At 30.0% G+C, this 13,926-nt stretch overlaps 1 protein-coding gene across 5 annotated transcripts; it reads left to right on the top strand.

Moving 5' to 3' along the window:
- Positions 1-4,545: 4,545 nt before the first annotated feature.
- LOC130667728 (dedicator of cytokinesis protein 9) lies at positions 4,546-13,439 on the top strand. 5 transcript variants are annotated; one of them, XM_057469545.1, is made up of 12 exons: positions 4,546-4,759; positions 5,012-5,128; positions 5,286-8,183; positions 8,272-8,458; positions 8,561-8,587; positions 8,855-9,960; positions 10,075-10,234; positions 10,325-10,485; positions 10,557-10,886; positions 11,002-11,152; positions 11,303-11,565; positions 11,642-13,439. In XM_057469545.1, exons 1-12 carry the CDS (start codon positions 4,661-4,663, stop codon positions 12,524-12,526), a joined length of 6,384 nt encoding a protein of 2,127 aa, XP_057325528.1. In that variant the 5' UTR covers positions 4,546-4,660; the 3' UTR covers positions 12,527-13,439. The 5 variants fall into 5 exon arrangements, with proteins under 5 accessions (XP_057325528.1, XP_057325531.1, XP_057325529.1 ...); XM_057469546.1 differs by having other exon boundaries at positions 4,547-4,759; positions 11,002-11,143; XM_057469548.1 differs by lacking the exon at positions 8,561-8,587 and having other exon boundaries at positions 8,272-8,452.
- Positions 13,440-13,926: the final 487 nt, after the last annotated feature.

The raw sequence follows: 13,926 nt of genomic DNA, 5'->3' as shown, positions 1-13,926 counted from the left end.
TCTTACTAGCGTCTGAACCGTGCCAAGGCACAAGCCAGTTGTTCGTACATTGAGTCTTTCTCTATGTATCATGGACAAATAATAATTAAATTAAATGATTTTATTCTTACCAGCGTCTGAACCGTGCCAAGGCACAAGCCAGTTGTTCGTACATTGAGTCTTTCTGAATGTATCATTGATAAATAATAATTAAATTCAATGATTTTATTCTTACCAGTGTCTGAACCGTGCCAAGGCACAAGCCAGTTGCTAGTACATAGAGTCTTTCTGAATGTATCATGTATAATAAATAATTAAATTCAATGATTTTAGTCTTACTAGCGTCTGAACCGTGCCAAGGCACAAGCCAGTTGTTCGTACATTGAGTCTTTCTCTATGTATCATGGACAAATAATAATTAAATTCAATGATTTTAGTCTTACTAGCGTCTGAACCGTGCCAAGGCACAAGCCAGTTGTTCGTACATTGAGTCTTTCTGAATGTATCATGGATAAATAATAATTAAATTTAATGATTTTATTCTTATTAGCGTCTGAACTGTGCCAAGACACAAGCCAGTTGCTAATACATTGAGGCCTTCCGAATATATCATATGGAATTAGTTAATTAAATTTAATGATTTCATCCTTAGCGTCTCAACCGTGCCAAGGCAGGAGACAGTTACAAGTACTCTTATACTTGCTGCAGATACAGTACTTTATTAAACGGAGATTGCCATTGTCGTCCGTGAATAAGTACAGGGGTTGTAACGATTAATTCCATGAATGAATCGTACAAACCGTACGAGATCTAAGTCTACTAGAATTGCACAGCTTATTCCGTTATTTATATGAATGAACTATATGAACCAAGCGAGGTCGTAGTCGATAAGATTTTTCTGTTCGGTAGAGAAAACTAAAGAACTGTGTTTTAATTTACTGATAAAATTAAAAATTAACTAGTAGTACATTATATAAACCAAAACATCGTCCCCCGCAAACATAACAAGGCTCAAACGGATGTTCATATTGTTAGACCGTATAAACCGTGCCAGGTCTCAGTTAACTGAAGATCCCAGTTGAGTGGGAAAATTTTAGATTATTATTTTAATGTGCTAATATAATTTAAACTTGATTATAAGAAGATAATATGCAGCTCAAGATTCTTTTCCGCATATAATTGCATGGCTCAAACGCTTATTTATACCACTTGAGTAGCTGCATGAGATTCTTTTCCGCAAATTATTGCAAGGATAAAATGCTTATTTATATTTTAAAAAACGTACGAACCGTGCCGGGCTTTAGTCGACTGGAGATCGCAGTTCAGTCGGTTAAAAAAATTAAGTTTATTTTAATTCGCTAATGACGTCCATAATTAATTACTACCACATGATTAGCTGCATAAGATTCTTTCCCGTAAATTATTGCAAGGATAAAATGCTTATTCGTATTTCAGAAACCGTACTGATTGTGCGAAGTCTTAGTCAGCTCGAGGTCGTAGGTGAGTATGTAAAAATTAAACATATTATCGTTTTTAACTTAAGTTTTATTTGAGATACTGCTTAAATTTCTCAACATCGAATAATTGCGGGGTTCAAATGATTATACTGAGATATTTAAACCGTATGAACCGTGTGAAGACTTATTCCATCTCTGACCTCAGTTGACTAGGAGTTAATTATTAATATTTTTTAGTTAGCTACAACAATATGAAAATAATTAGAATCATGTTATATTTAATATAAACGGTCCTTTAAAAATTTTTTCTTTATTTATTATTTCTTTTCAAAATTTATATACATGGAGAATAGAGATAGACTCTATTCTCCATTACGTATATTCTTTTTCGCTGTAATATTGGCATTCGCATGCCATCTAAAAGAGAGAGCTGTAAGGTTTTTGTTTTTCTACATTATCTTAGTGGTTTTTCTGCTAAGCTATTCCATCTTGCTACTTTATATCTAGCGCCTATTCCCACGCCACCTATTTCGAAGAAGTGACCAACTTCATGTTTGGCGAAATTATACAGACCCCAAGGTAGGAATCAAGTTTCTGGAAGATACAATGGTAGAGGTGGTGAAGTTTTTAGAGGATAGTGGGTTATCGATAGCCCCAGAGAAATGTCAACTTTGTATTTTTAGCAAGGATAGGCGCATCACATCTAAAATTCCTGGTGTATGATGATTGATGGTCAGAGAGTTAGATCGCAGACTATAGTTAAGTTTTTGGGCCTGCACTTTGAAAGCTCTTTAAAGTGGGACAAACAGATAGAAATAGTTAGAGAGAAATGCGTGAAGCCAGTGGCAATAATTGGCAGGATGTGGAGTATAGGGTGGGGACAATCGAATCGATTGTAGCGCCTGCAGTGGACGAAATACGCGTTAAATCGCACTTGTCTTGTGAATAATTAAATGAAAGCAATGTTAAAAAATAAGGACAAGTAGTTGTTGTGTTGTTAATTGCAAAAATACTGACAGAAATAGTAATTGCAAGTTTTATACATTTCCATCCATGATATTCATCTTTGGCTAAAAATTATTACGGAGAATTTTTTAAATCACAAATTTTTAACCCAAAGTATTTTTAATTGTTGAGTTTTAAAATTTAAAATTACGAATAATTTAAATCATTTAAATTTCTTTACTTAATGCAAATTAATAATTTTAACTTTGAAAAAATTATAATTATAATTATTTTAACTCATTTGTTATTATGACTATTATTGTTGTTATTATTATTATTACAAGCTAACCTTATGTCGTTCAAAATAATATTTATTTTGTATTTATTAAAATTTTTTATACTTATTTTTTTCAGTACAATCTACTCTATATTTTTCCACCTTTCAAATGTGGTATCACACATATATTTCGCAATCTTTAAAAATTTTAATTATTTGGTTATAAAAACTTTCCGTATTCTCTCTGTGCTTTTTGAGGATGATTTAATGCGGTCGACAAATGTCGTTTTCGTCGCGCACCTTGCCATATTGGCAAGCTACTCAAGATACAATCAGCGGCGGGTATTCATACCGTACCCGGTTACAAGCGTGCCTTGCACATCTCTACTATTATCACTCTACCAACATACAACTCTCTTAAATAGATTTCTATGCGAAAATATCAATACTAAATATATTTATGTTGCAAAATAATTCTATGTAAAATTATCTCTATGTAAACTTATTCTATTAAGTATAAATATATGCGAAAATAATTCATGTCCAAAATATCTCTATATTATATATTGTTATGTCCTGGGAGGTTACTAGGATCCGGAGCAGACGCCACCTCCTGGACAGTGGGCAGTTCGTTGTCACGCGGGACCAATTTTGAATTTGAAAACAGTGATAAATTTATTGTTGACTGTGATGATGATGATGATTATGATTATTATTTAATGAAATAATGAAATTATGGATAAGGATAGATGTAATTGATAAAATAACTTTTATCTGAAGACTGAGTTTTATTATAAAGTGTAGATAAGATTTGATCAGTAATAACAGTTGTGCTCGTCAATAGTTCTCGGAGAGAAGTGAAGTTACATCAGACGGCAGAGAGATCTCTGACCTCTACTCTCCAACTTCTCCCCACTACTCTCATGTTCACACTCAGGCTCATACAATATACATACATATATATATATATATATATATATATATATATCCATGTTCTTTACCAAATATACTTATACTTTTTACTAATACTAATTCGAGACATAAACTTACATATTTACGTTCTTTACTTTACCCATTCTATGACTTTACTTATTACTTATATTATTTATATTCTATTTTTCTGTATTTGGATACAATCTTTCAGTTAAATATTCTAGACTATCAGAGGTGTATTCTTTTATAATTATTCTATATTTAATTAATTGATACGATTGACATTATCATTTATCGTGAAACATCATTATAGTTATTCTAATGTTATATTTCTATATTTCTATTAATTTATTTATTATACGAGTCACTCTTTATTTAATACGTATATATATTAACAATAATAATTGAGTTCTTGTGATATGGTTTTCATTTATAAGTAACATTTATTTATCAAATATATCTTTTTCTTATTTGTTTATAGAGTATGCATTTGTTTATAACCATATTTACTGTTAACTATAGAACAAGGGCCTATTCGTGATTTTTATGCGTGTGTTTTGTTTAGGTTTTAAGTATCGGGTGACAGGAAACGTTCCAAGACCACTCAAACTGTATTTATATTTCTCTGAATACAAAATAAAGATTTATTTATCTATTTATTTAAAGTTTCTTATAATAAAAATATATAATTTAATAAGTATGTGCCACGACGATTTATTATGTAAATTATTGACTAAATATTGATAAGACGCAATAAGTGTTGTAAGATGTTAATATATAATTTCAAATGAAATTTAAATGCGCGCCTATTTATGGATCTCAAGTTCACTAATTAATTAACAGGTGGAGGCACCTGAGGCCACTGAGGACATAACATAATTGAGGATAGTGAAAAAAAGTTAAGAAAGTTGGTAGACATGTAAAAAATAATCTAGATTAATGCAACAGCAGCGGCGACATGGCAGTGGAATCATAAAATTAAATGGCTGCTGTAGTTTGTTTTGTTAGACATTTTAAAAGTGATATCTCTTAAAAAAATAAAAATGAAATTACGGTGTCAATAGTAAATATGAGTGAGAGAAAATTCACCCGGGCTTTAGGTAAGCCCGGGATGGCTGCACAACTCAGAGAAACAGTTTCTCAAGTTGTTCGTGAGAGTACAGTCCAGGTAGGTACCTTGACACGTTTCTCCAAAACAGACACAACATTTCTATTTTTGCCGCTATTCATAAAAACAATTTTTATATTTATCCATGATATAACGAAGTTTTTTTTTTTTTTACACTAATATTTCAATACATGTTCATAATACTGTCATGACGTAAATTTATTTTAAAAACTGAAAATTCCAGTTAAATCATCATTGCTACAATAAAAGTTATGATAATGACTGTTACTACTGTTATTTTTTTATTTACAGAATAAACCGCATTTAGTGGATCCAATAGATTTTGAAAGTTTTATATTAAAAAATAAAACATTAATGCAAAATGATCCACAACGTGAGCTATTGCTGTATCCACCGGATGATGTGTCTGTACGTATCTTTATTCACATTCTTATCGCTTTACCCTGAGGAAAATGTACATTAAGATAAGCAACTCCCAGGATATCCTTATCCAAATGATTAAATAACCAAGTAACTTATTTATTTCGAACTACATAATATATTAATTATTTTTTTTATTTTATAGCAAGTTGTATTACCGAGAAGATACCGAACAATACAACCAATTGTACAAAATATTTTAGAACAGTCAGACGGCAGTGAGAGTCTTTTAACGAAAGAATGTTTAAAAAGTTATGCATCAAATTGGAATTTAGTTCACTATAAATATGCCGCGTACAGTGGCTCATATCTTGATTTACCAAAGCTGTCAAAAGGTAATGAGCTAAAGGAGGAAATTTATGAAATTGATACGGATGTAGATCAAGTGGATGAGGAAATGATGAAAAGTGATGGTATTACAAAAGAGGGATATTTAATGAAAGGTCCGGAGATTGGTAGTAGTGATCGTATGTTTGTCAATATTGGATCTAAATCATTTAAACGACGTTTTTGTCATTTAAGACAAGAAGTTGATGGGACTTATATTCTTGAATTATTCAAAGATGAAAAAAAAGGTGAAGCTAAATTTACGATTGTTATGGATTTTTGTACCGATGTTGTGAGAAATCCAAAACGCGGTAGGTTTTGTTTTGAATTACGCATGAGTGGTACTCATAAATTTTTTACATTTGCTGCTGATAATGAAACAGAAATGCAAGAATGGTTATTAAAATTGAGTTCAGTCTTACAGCATTATAAACAGCAAGAAGAAAAACGTGCTGCTTCATTAGAACGTACTTGTCATACACCACCACCATCACCTGTACCAGTACAAACTTATGGTACATTAAAAGGATTAGACCAAAGTATGAATCCACAATTAATTAAATATTCACGTGAAACAGATACAAGTATATTATTAAGTAGACGAGAAAATAGAAAAAGTTTATTTAGTTTATATCATCATTTAACGCTTGGTAAAACCCAAGGTAATTTAATTGACGGAAATATTGATCCTTATAAAGAACAATTTGGACAAAGAATATTTATAAAATGTGAAACATTAAAGTTTCGATTACAAGCACCTATTGAAGAAAATGAATCTCTATGTCAAGTTGAACCTTATTACACAACATTGAGTTTATTCGACGCAAGAAATGGTAAAAAATTATCGGAAAATTTTAATTTTGATATTAATCATGAAATAGTGCGTGACATAATTCAAGAATTGAGTCCTGTAAGTGAATTAACAGATAATGATAAAGCTGAATTACCAAGTGAATTTAAAAAGATACCAGATAATTGGATAAAATATCCGAAACAAGCAATATTCAGTATTAGTAATCCACATCCTGATATTTTTCTCGTAGTAAGAATTGAAAAAATACTACAAGGAAGTATTTGTCAAACATCTGAGCCTTATATTCGCGCTACAAAGGATCCTCGGTTAGGTCTTAAAGTACATAAAAATGTACGAGCCTACTGTCAGAGACTCGGCAATTATCGCATGCCATTTGCTTGGTCAGCGAGGCCGTTATTTAGACTTTACAGTAATGAGCTTGATACATCGTCAGACTTTCCAGCAATTTACCGACAAGAAAGTAATAAAATGCGGGATGATGAGATACTAAAGATGCTTACAGAGTACAGGAAACCTGATAAATTAAGTAAATTAACTGTTATACCTGGTTGGATAAAACTTACAATTGAACCACTATCTGAAATTCCTGAAAATACATTAACCACATCTTATGCGCCATTGAAACCATTTCCTTTGCCGCCTGTTAATAATCCAACGTACGAAATAGCTGAATTTGAAAGTACATCTGAAAAAGATGTACATCCTTACACAACATATATTAATCATTTGTATATTTATCCTCAAATTTTAAATTTTGATACGCAAAAAATTTTCACAAGAGCAAGAAATATCGCTTGTATTGTTGAGCTACGTGATGATGATAATGAAAATGCTAAACCATTGAGATGTATTTATGGTAAACCTGGCTCACAAATATTAACAACACGTGCCAGTTGTACTGTTTTACATCACAGTGCAGTACCATCATGGTATGAAGAAATAAAAATGAGATTACCTCCAAAATTACACAATAAACATCATATTTTATTTTCATTTTATCATATTAGCTGTGATATGCGAAAAAAAGAAAATGGTGTTGAAAATTGTGTTGGTTATTCATGGATGTTGTTATTGCATAAAGGTAAATTAACAGTTGATATGGAAAATAATATACAAACATTACCAGTTGCAACAGATTTACCACCAGGTTATTTATCAATTCAACCTCTTGGTCTTGGTAAAGGTAATGCTGGCCCCGATATCACTTGGATTGATGCACAGCGACCAATATTTAATGTATCGTTTCAATTAGCATCAACGGTGTTTACACGAGATCCACATTTACATAATTTATTTATACATGCGGAAAGAATATTGGATAATAAATTGTCTGGTATACCGTCTGATTCTGAAACTTGTAAAATATTAAAAGCTGCTCATGCTATACAACTAGTTACTGCAATAACATTCCTACCAACAATATTAAATCAATTATTTTCATTATTAACGTGCAATCTAAGTGATGAAGTTGGTCTTTATATTATAAGATTGTTAATACATATTATTAATTTAATTTATAAAGCTCAAAGAAAAGATATCATTAATGCTTATGTTAAATTTGTATTTATATTACCTTCAAAAAATATCGCGACAACAACAGTACATGAACAACTTGCTAAATATTTACCTATTTTATTACATCCAAACAATACTGATTTTTTGGTTGTCAATAAATTTATGCATCATTCCAATTTTTTCATTGATATTATGGTTAAAAGTATGGCACAACATATGCTCACTAGTGGACGAATTAAAATGCATCGTAATGAAAGATTTACAAAAGATTATCATGATAGCATTACAAAATTATTACAAGTTCTTACACCATATCTTATGAATAAATATAAAGATATGCCGGTTGAAACCCATGAACTTAACAAAAGTCTTGCACAATTTTTAAAAGTAATTTATTTATAACAAATAATTGCATAAATAATTATATTGATAATTTTGTTATTAATTAATTGATTAATTTTTTCTATTACTACAGAAATGTCTTACATTTATGGATCGTGGATTTGTATTTTCATTAATTAATGACTATATGGACAATTTCTCACCAGGGGATGCTCGGACCTTGCAAGATTTTAAATTTACATTCCTACAAATAATATGTTCACATGAGCATTATGTGTCATTTAATTTACCCATGATGCAGACGCGTGTTACAAGTAAGGGTGAGTTTAATATTTTTATTTTTGAAAATAATTATATTAAAGAAATATTATCTAATAAATTATTAAAACAGTTTATAATGAATTTTATTGCTTGTTATGAAGACTCAGAATCAGAGCCGGAAGGTGATGGTACGTTCTGATATTGTAAACTCCCTTTATAATAAAACAAAAAAAATTATTATTATTATTACTTTTATATTACTCGTAGATACTAGTGAATGGGAGTTTTATTTTTTATAATACACTAAACCTAGCACATGTTCGTGTTTTACTTTTTTTTTTATTTACAATTAACACACGCACAACACATTAAGTTGATTATAATTATAATATTGATGTGAAAAAATAAAAAAAAGTTTTAAATTTATCATTTAATTTATTATTCAATTATTTCAGATTTAATGTTGGAGTATTGTTTGTCTCAAGATTTCTGCAAGTATCATTTTCTTGTGGGTTTATTATTACAAGAAGTTAAATCATCATTAAATGAAGTTGTACAAATTCGTAAAGTTGCTATAGCTACTCTACGGGATTTATTAGCAAAACACGAATTGGATGATAGATATCAAAACAAAGGCCAATTGAGTCGTATTGCTGCTATTTATATTCCATGGTTGGGAGTTGTTTTAGAAAATTTACATAGATTACAATCAGTTTATGAGACTGATCTAAAGACTGAATTAAAACAAAATCACGCCAATCGATTGTCAAGCAGCAGCAGTAATTGTTTAATAAATAAAGATCCAGTTAATGGAGTTACAGTTACAGATACACCTAAATCTGTCCACAGATTTACACTACATTTGGATTCACAATCTCCAATAAGAGCATCAATGCATCTTAGAGATTCTACTTATTTTGCGGCTATTGCTGGACAAGGTTTAGCCAATGGATTTTCTTGTACTAGTATTGAATCAAGTACATCGACATTATCGAGTACATCTCATTCACTTGTTTCACAAGAAACTACAATAGCTCGAGAACCTGCGGAAAATGGTGTATCTGAAAAAAAAGGTCATTCTCGATCAGTTAGTGTCACTCAGACATCATCAAGATGTGATAAACTTCAGTCATCTGAAATGAAAGATTTATTATTATGCTTTTTGTTTGTTGTTAAATATTTGGGTGATCATCAAGTAATTGCATGGTGGCAACAATGTTCTGAAACCGAAATAATAAGTTTTTTTAGTGTAATTGAAATGGGTTTATATCACTTTAAATATGTTGGTAAAAGATTAATTATAGCAAACACGAGTGCTACTAATAGTGGAAAACCTAAGACTGTTAAAGCCATGACATTGCCAGCTCGAATGGCACCACCAGATTTTTCAAATGATGCATCTGGTACTGGTACATTACAACCACATAATACTTCGACACGTGAAAATTTAGTCGATGAAGATAATGCACTTAATCATCAGGCATTATTAGAAGCAAATATGGCTACTGAAGTTGGATTAATTGTTCTCGATTGTCTTGGATTATTTTGTATTCATTTTAAAGTAAGTTTAAAATTGTCCATATACTTCTTTTTTTTATGAAATTTTTATAATAATTAATTAATTAAATACTATTGATGATCATAACAAATTAAGAAATTTATAATAAAATTTTAGGATATACTTCTTGTAAATGATGGAGATAATCCCGTAATGCAAAAACTTTTCAATATTTATTTATCATTTCTTCAACTTGGTCAATCTGAAACATTATTTCGTCATGTTTTTGCAAGTCTACGAGCCTTTTTAAATAATTATTCAACTGCATTATTTAAAGGCAAATACATAGTTTTAAAAATATAAACCATTATTGTTACTACTTATTAATTTGATTGTTTAATAAATCATTTATTATATTTTTCATTAGGTAATGCAGTATTTTGTGGACGTCTTTGCTATGAATTATTACGCTGCTGTAATAATAAATTAAGTTCGATAAGACAAGAATCGTGTGCACTGCTTTATTTATTAATGCGTAGTAATTTTGAATTCACTAATAGAAAAGGTTTAATTCGCGTACATTTACAGGTAAATTTCAGTTTATTCAATTATTATTGTTACTGAAAATTTAATTAATTATTTATAAATATGCTATTTAGGTAATAATATCAGTATCACAAATGCTTGGGAATGTAATTGGATTAAATAATTCACGATTTCAAGAATCACTTTCGCTTATCAATAGTTATGCGACATCTGATAAAGTGATGAAAGGTACTGGTTTTCCAGTTGAAGTTAAAGATTTAAATAAAAGAATTCGTACTGTTTTAATGGCTACTGCACAAATGCGAGAACATAACAATGATCCGGAAATGCTTGTTGATTTACAACACAGTTTAGCCAATTCATATGCTAGTACACCGGAATTACGGCATACTTGGCTTGAAACTATGGCACGTAATCATGCTAGAGATGGAAATTACTCTGAGGTAAATTATTCAATTTAATTAATTACCACTTAGTGTCATAAAAATTGAAAAAAAAGCCAAATTTATTTTTTTTTTACTTATGTCAATTACTTACTAAAATTATAATTTTTTATAGGCTGCCTGTTGTCAATTACATATCGCTGCTTTAATGGCCGAGTATTTAAAATTAAAAAAAATTCATTTATGGGGAGCTGAAGCATTTGACAAAATATCTGTTAATATTTCTAGAGATGAACGAGGGCTTAAGCTCGATGCTGGTGAGATTTGTATGTCGTGATGTTGTTTGTAGTTTAATGCATGCTTAGCAGCTTCATAGATGTTTTTTTTTTTAAATGCCACATGGATTGCTATATGTATAATTATTGTAAATACTTTATTGCTAGAAAATATTTTTAAATAATAATTTGATATTTTAGGGGTGCAAGACATCCATTATAATGAATCAACTCTGTTGGAACAATTGGAGAGTTGCGCTGAAATGTTAGAAAAAGCTGAACGTTTTGAATTACTTGGACCATTGTATCGTTTAATTGTTCCCATTTATGAAAACAAGAGAAATTATAATGCATTAGCTAATTGTTATTCTCATTTGACTCAAGCATGTAATAAAATTGTTGAAGTCACTAAAACAGGAAAAAGATTACTCGGAAGATTTTATCGCGTTGCATTTTTTGGATCTGTAAGATCATTTTTAATTGCACGTAATTTTATTGTTTGAAAGAAAGAAATTATTCATTTTTCTTGTTTTTTTCCAGGCATATTTTGAAGAAGAAAATGGTCAAGAATATATTTACAAAGAACCTAAAGTAACGTCATTATCAGAAATATCTGAACGATTACAACGATTGTACGCTGAAAAATTTGGTGTAGAAAATGTTAAAATGATAATGGATTCAGCGCCAATAAAATTAAATGATCTTGATCAAAAAATAGCTTATATTCAAGTTACGCATGTGACACCGTATTTTGAAAAAATGGAATTAGAATCACGATTAACGGAATTTGAACAAAATCATGATGTTTCATGTTTTATGTTTGAAACTCCATTTACTCATGAAGGTAAACCACGTGGTAATCCTGAAGATCAATGGAAACGAAGGACAATAATAACAACACAATATTCATTTCCATATATTAAAAAACGTATTCCAATAATAGAAAAAAAAGTAATTGAATTAACACCAATAGAAGTGGCATTAGATGAAATGAGACAACGTGTACAAGAATTAGAAGATGTTGCGTTAATAGCACCAACTGATGTTAAAAAATTACAGTTAAGACTCCAAGGCAGTGTTTGTGTTACTGTTAATGCTGGACCGTTAACATATGCATCAGCATTTTTAGATCCTGCATTATCACCACAATACCCTGATGACAAAGTTGACGAATTGAAAGATGTGTTTAGAGATTTCATTAAAATCTGTTACACAGCATTACAAATAAATAGTAAACTTATTACTAATGATCAGCATGAATACCAAGAAGCCCTTAGAGAAAATTATCAAAAACTCTGTCAAAATTTATCATCATTACTTGGAGAATCTGTGTGGCCTGATGATCAAGTTGGAAGTTTTAAACGCAACAGCGCGGCTCTTTTTAGTGCAATCAGTGGAGCTAATAATCACACAAGTATTGCTTAAAATTACCATAACAAAATAGATTTTCATTACATATGATTTTTTTTTTTTTTTTTTTTTTCAATAGGTCTCTCGATTATCAGGACACAAATATTTATATTATAACATTTTTTACCAATCTTTTTACATAATTTTTATAAATTTATACTTAAAATGAATACCAAATTTTTAATAAGTATTTACAAAACTTTGTCAGTTGAAATAAGTTTTCAAAGAAAGATTCAATAACACTTATACCATGACAGGAATTAAAAAATAATTATAGGATAATAATATCTAAACGAAAAAAAATTTTTTTAAAAAGTCTGATAATGATAGATAAGTCAATAAATAGTTAATACTATAATAAAGCATATAGATATAATACTTGAAAAGGGTTAAAAAATTAATAGCTTCAAGGTATTTGTTTTTGTCACTCTGTCAAAAATTTTTTCGATATATAGATTCTATATATATATATATTAGGGTGATTCATTTCCGCAAAAGTTTTTTTTTATTTTAAGTCCTCAAGCAAAATCTTAATCTACGTCGAAAAAAAAAAATTCTCACTAAATATGAGCTCTTAATTCCAATGCTAAGCACTTGCCATTTGATTTCGAAGATTTCCCATTTAAAATACACGTAAATTAAATTACTTTTTTTTTTAACATTCTAATACTCAGCTGCATTTCATGATATCAGGGCGGTTTTGGTCGCAACTTGTAGGGCATTTGGTGTTCTTCAAAAGTGCCCATTGTTACTTAGCTGTAATTCCAGCTGTTTCACTTGTGTCCGTTGCGGAACTCATTTTTCCTGTGAAATTGACGTTTATTGGCTTGCAGAACAGAAACCAATGAAAGTACATCAAAAATTTTTATAGAAATTTTATTCCCTTCGAAAAAAGTCCTATGAGTCAAATCACTAAAGTCCATAGTTTCCGAGTTATAATCATTTTAATAATTTGAAAAATAATTATCAATTATAATTTTTTTTTTATATTATATTTTTCAAATTATTAAGATGATTATAACTCGGAAACTATGGACTTTAGCGACTTGACTCATAGGACTTTTTTCGAAGGGAATGAAATTTCCTATGAAATTTCTATTAGCATTTTTGATGTACTTTCATTGGTTTCTGTTCTGCAAGCCAATAAACGTCAATTTCATAGGAAAAATGAGTTCCACAACGGACACAAGTGAAACAGCTGGAATTACAGCTAAGTAACTATGGGCACTTTTGAAGAACACCAAATGCCTTAGAATTTGCGACCAAAACCGCCTTGATATCATGAAATGCAGCTGAGTATTAGAAAGTTAAAAAACAAGTAATTTAATTTACGTGTATTTTAAATGGGAAATCTTTGATATCAAATGGCAAGTACTTAGCATTGGAATTAAGAGCTCATATTTGGTGAGAATTTT

The sequence above is a fragment of the Microplitis mediator genome, chromosome 5, assembly GCF_029852145.1.
Source record: "Microplitis mediator isolate UGA2020A chromosome 5, iyMicMedi2.1, whole genome shotgun sequence".
Lineage (NCBI taxonomy): Eukaryota > Metazoa > Arthropoda > Insecta > Hymenoptera > Braconidae > Microplitis > Microplitis mediator.
The sequence above is the reverse complement of the archived record's forward strand: the minus strand, read 5'-3'. Positions and strand labels throughout refer to the sequence as shown.

Bases quoted from the DNA above. Each gene is read 5' to 3' on its own strand.
- LOC130667728 (XM_057469545.1), top strand. From the start codon at position 4,661: ATGAGTGAGAGAAAATTCACCCGGGCTTTAGGTAAGCCCGGGATGGCT. The intron at 5,129-5,285 runs GTACGTATCTTT...TTTATTTTATAG, and splicing joins ATCCACCGGATGATGTGTCT to CAAGTTGTATTACCGAGAAG. The intron at 8,184-8,271 runs GTAATTTATTTA...CTATTACTACAG, and splicing joins GTCTTGCACAATTTTTAAAA to AAATGTCTTACATTTATGGA.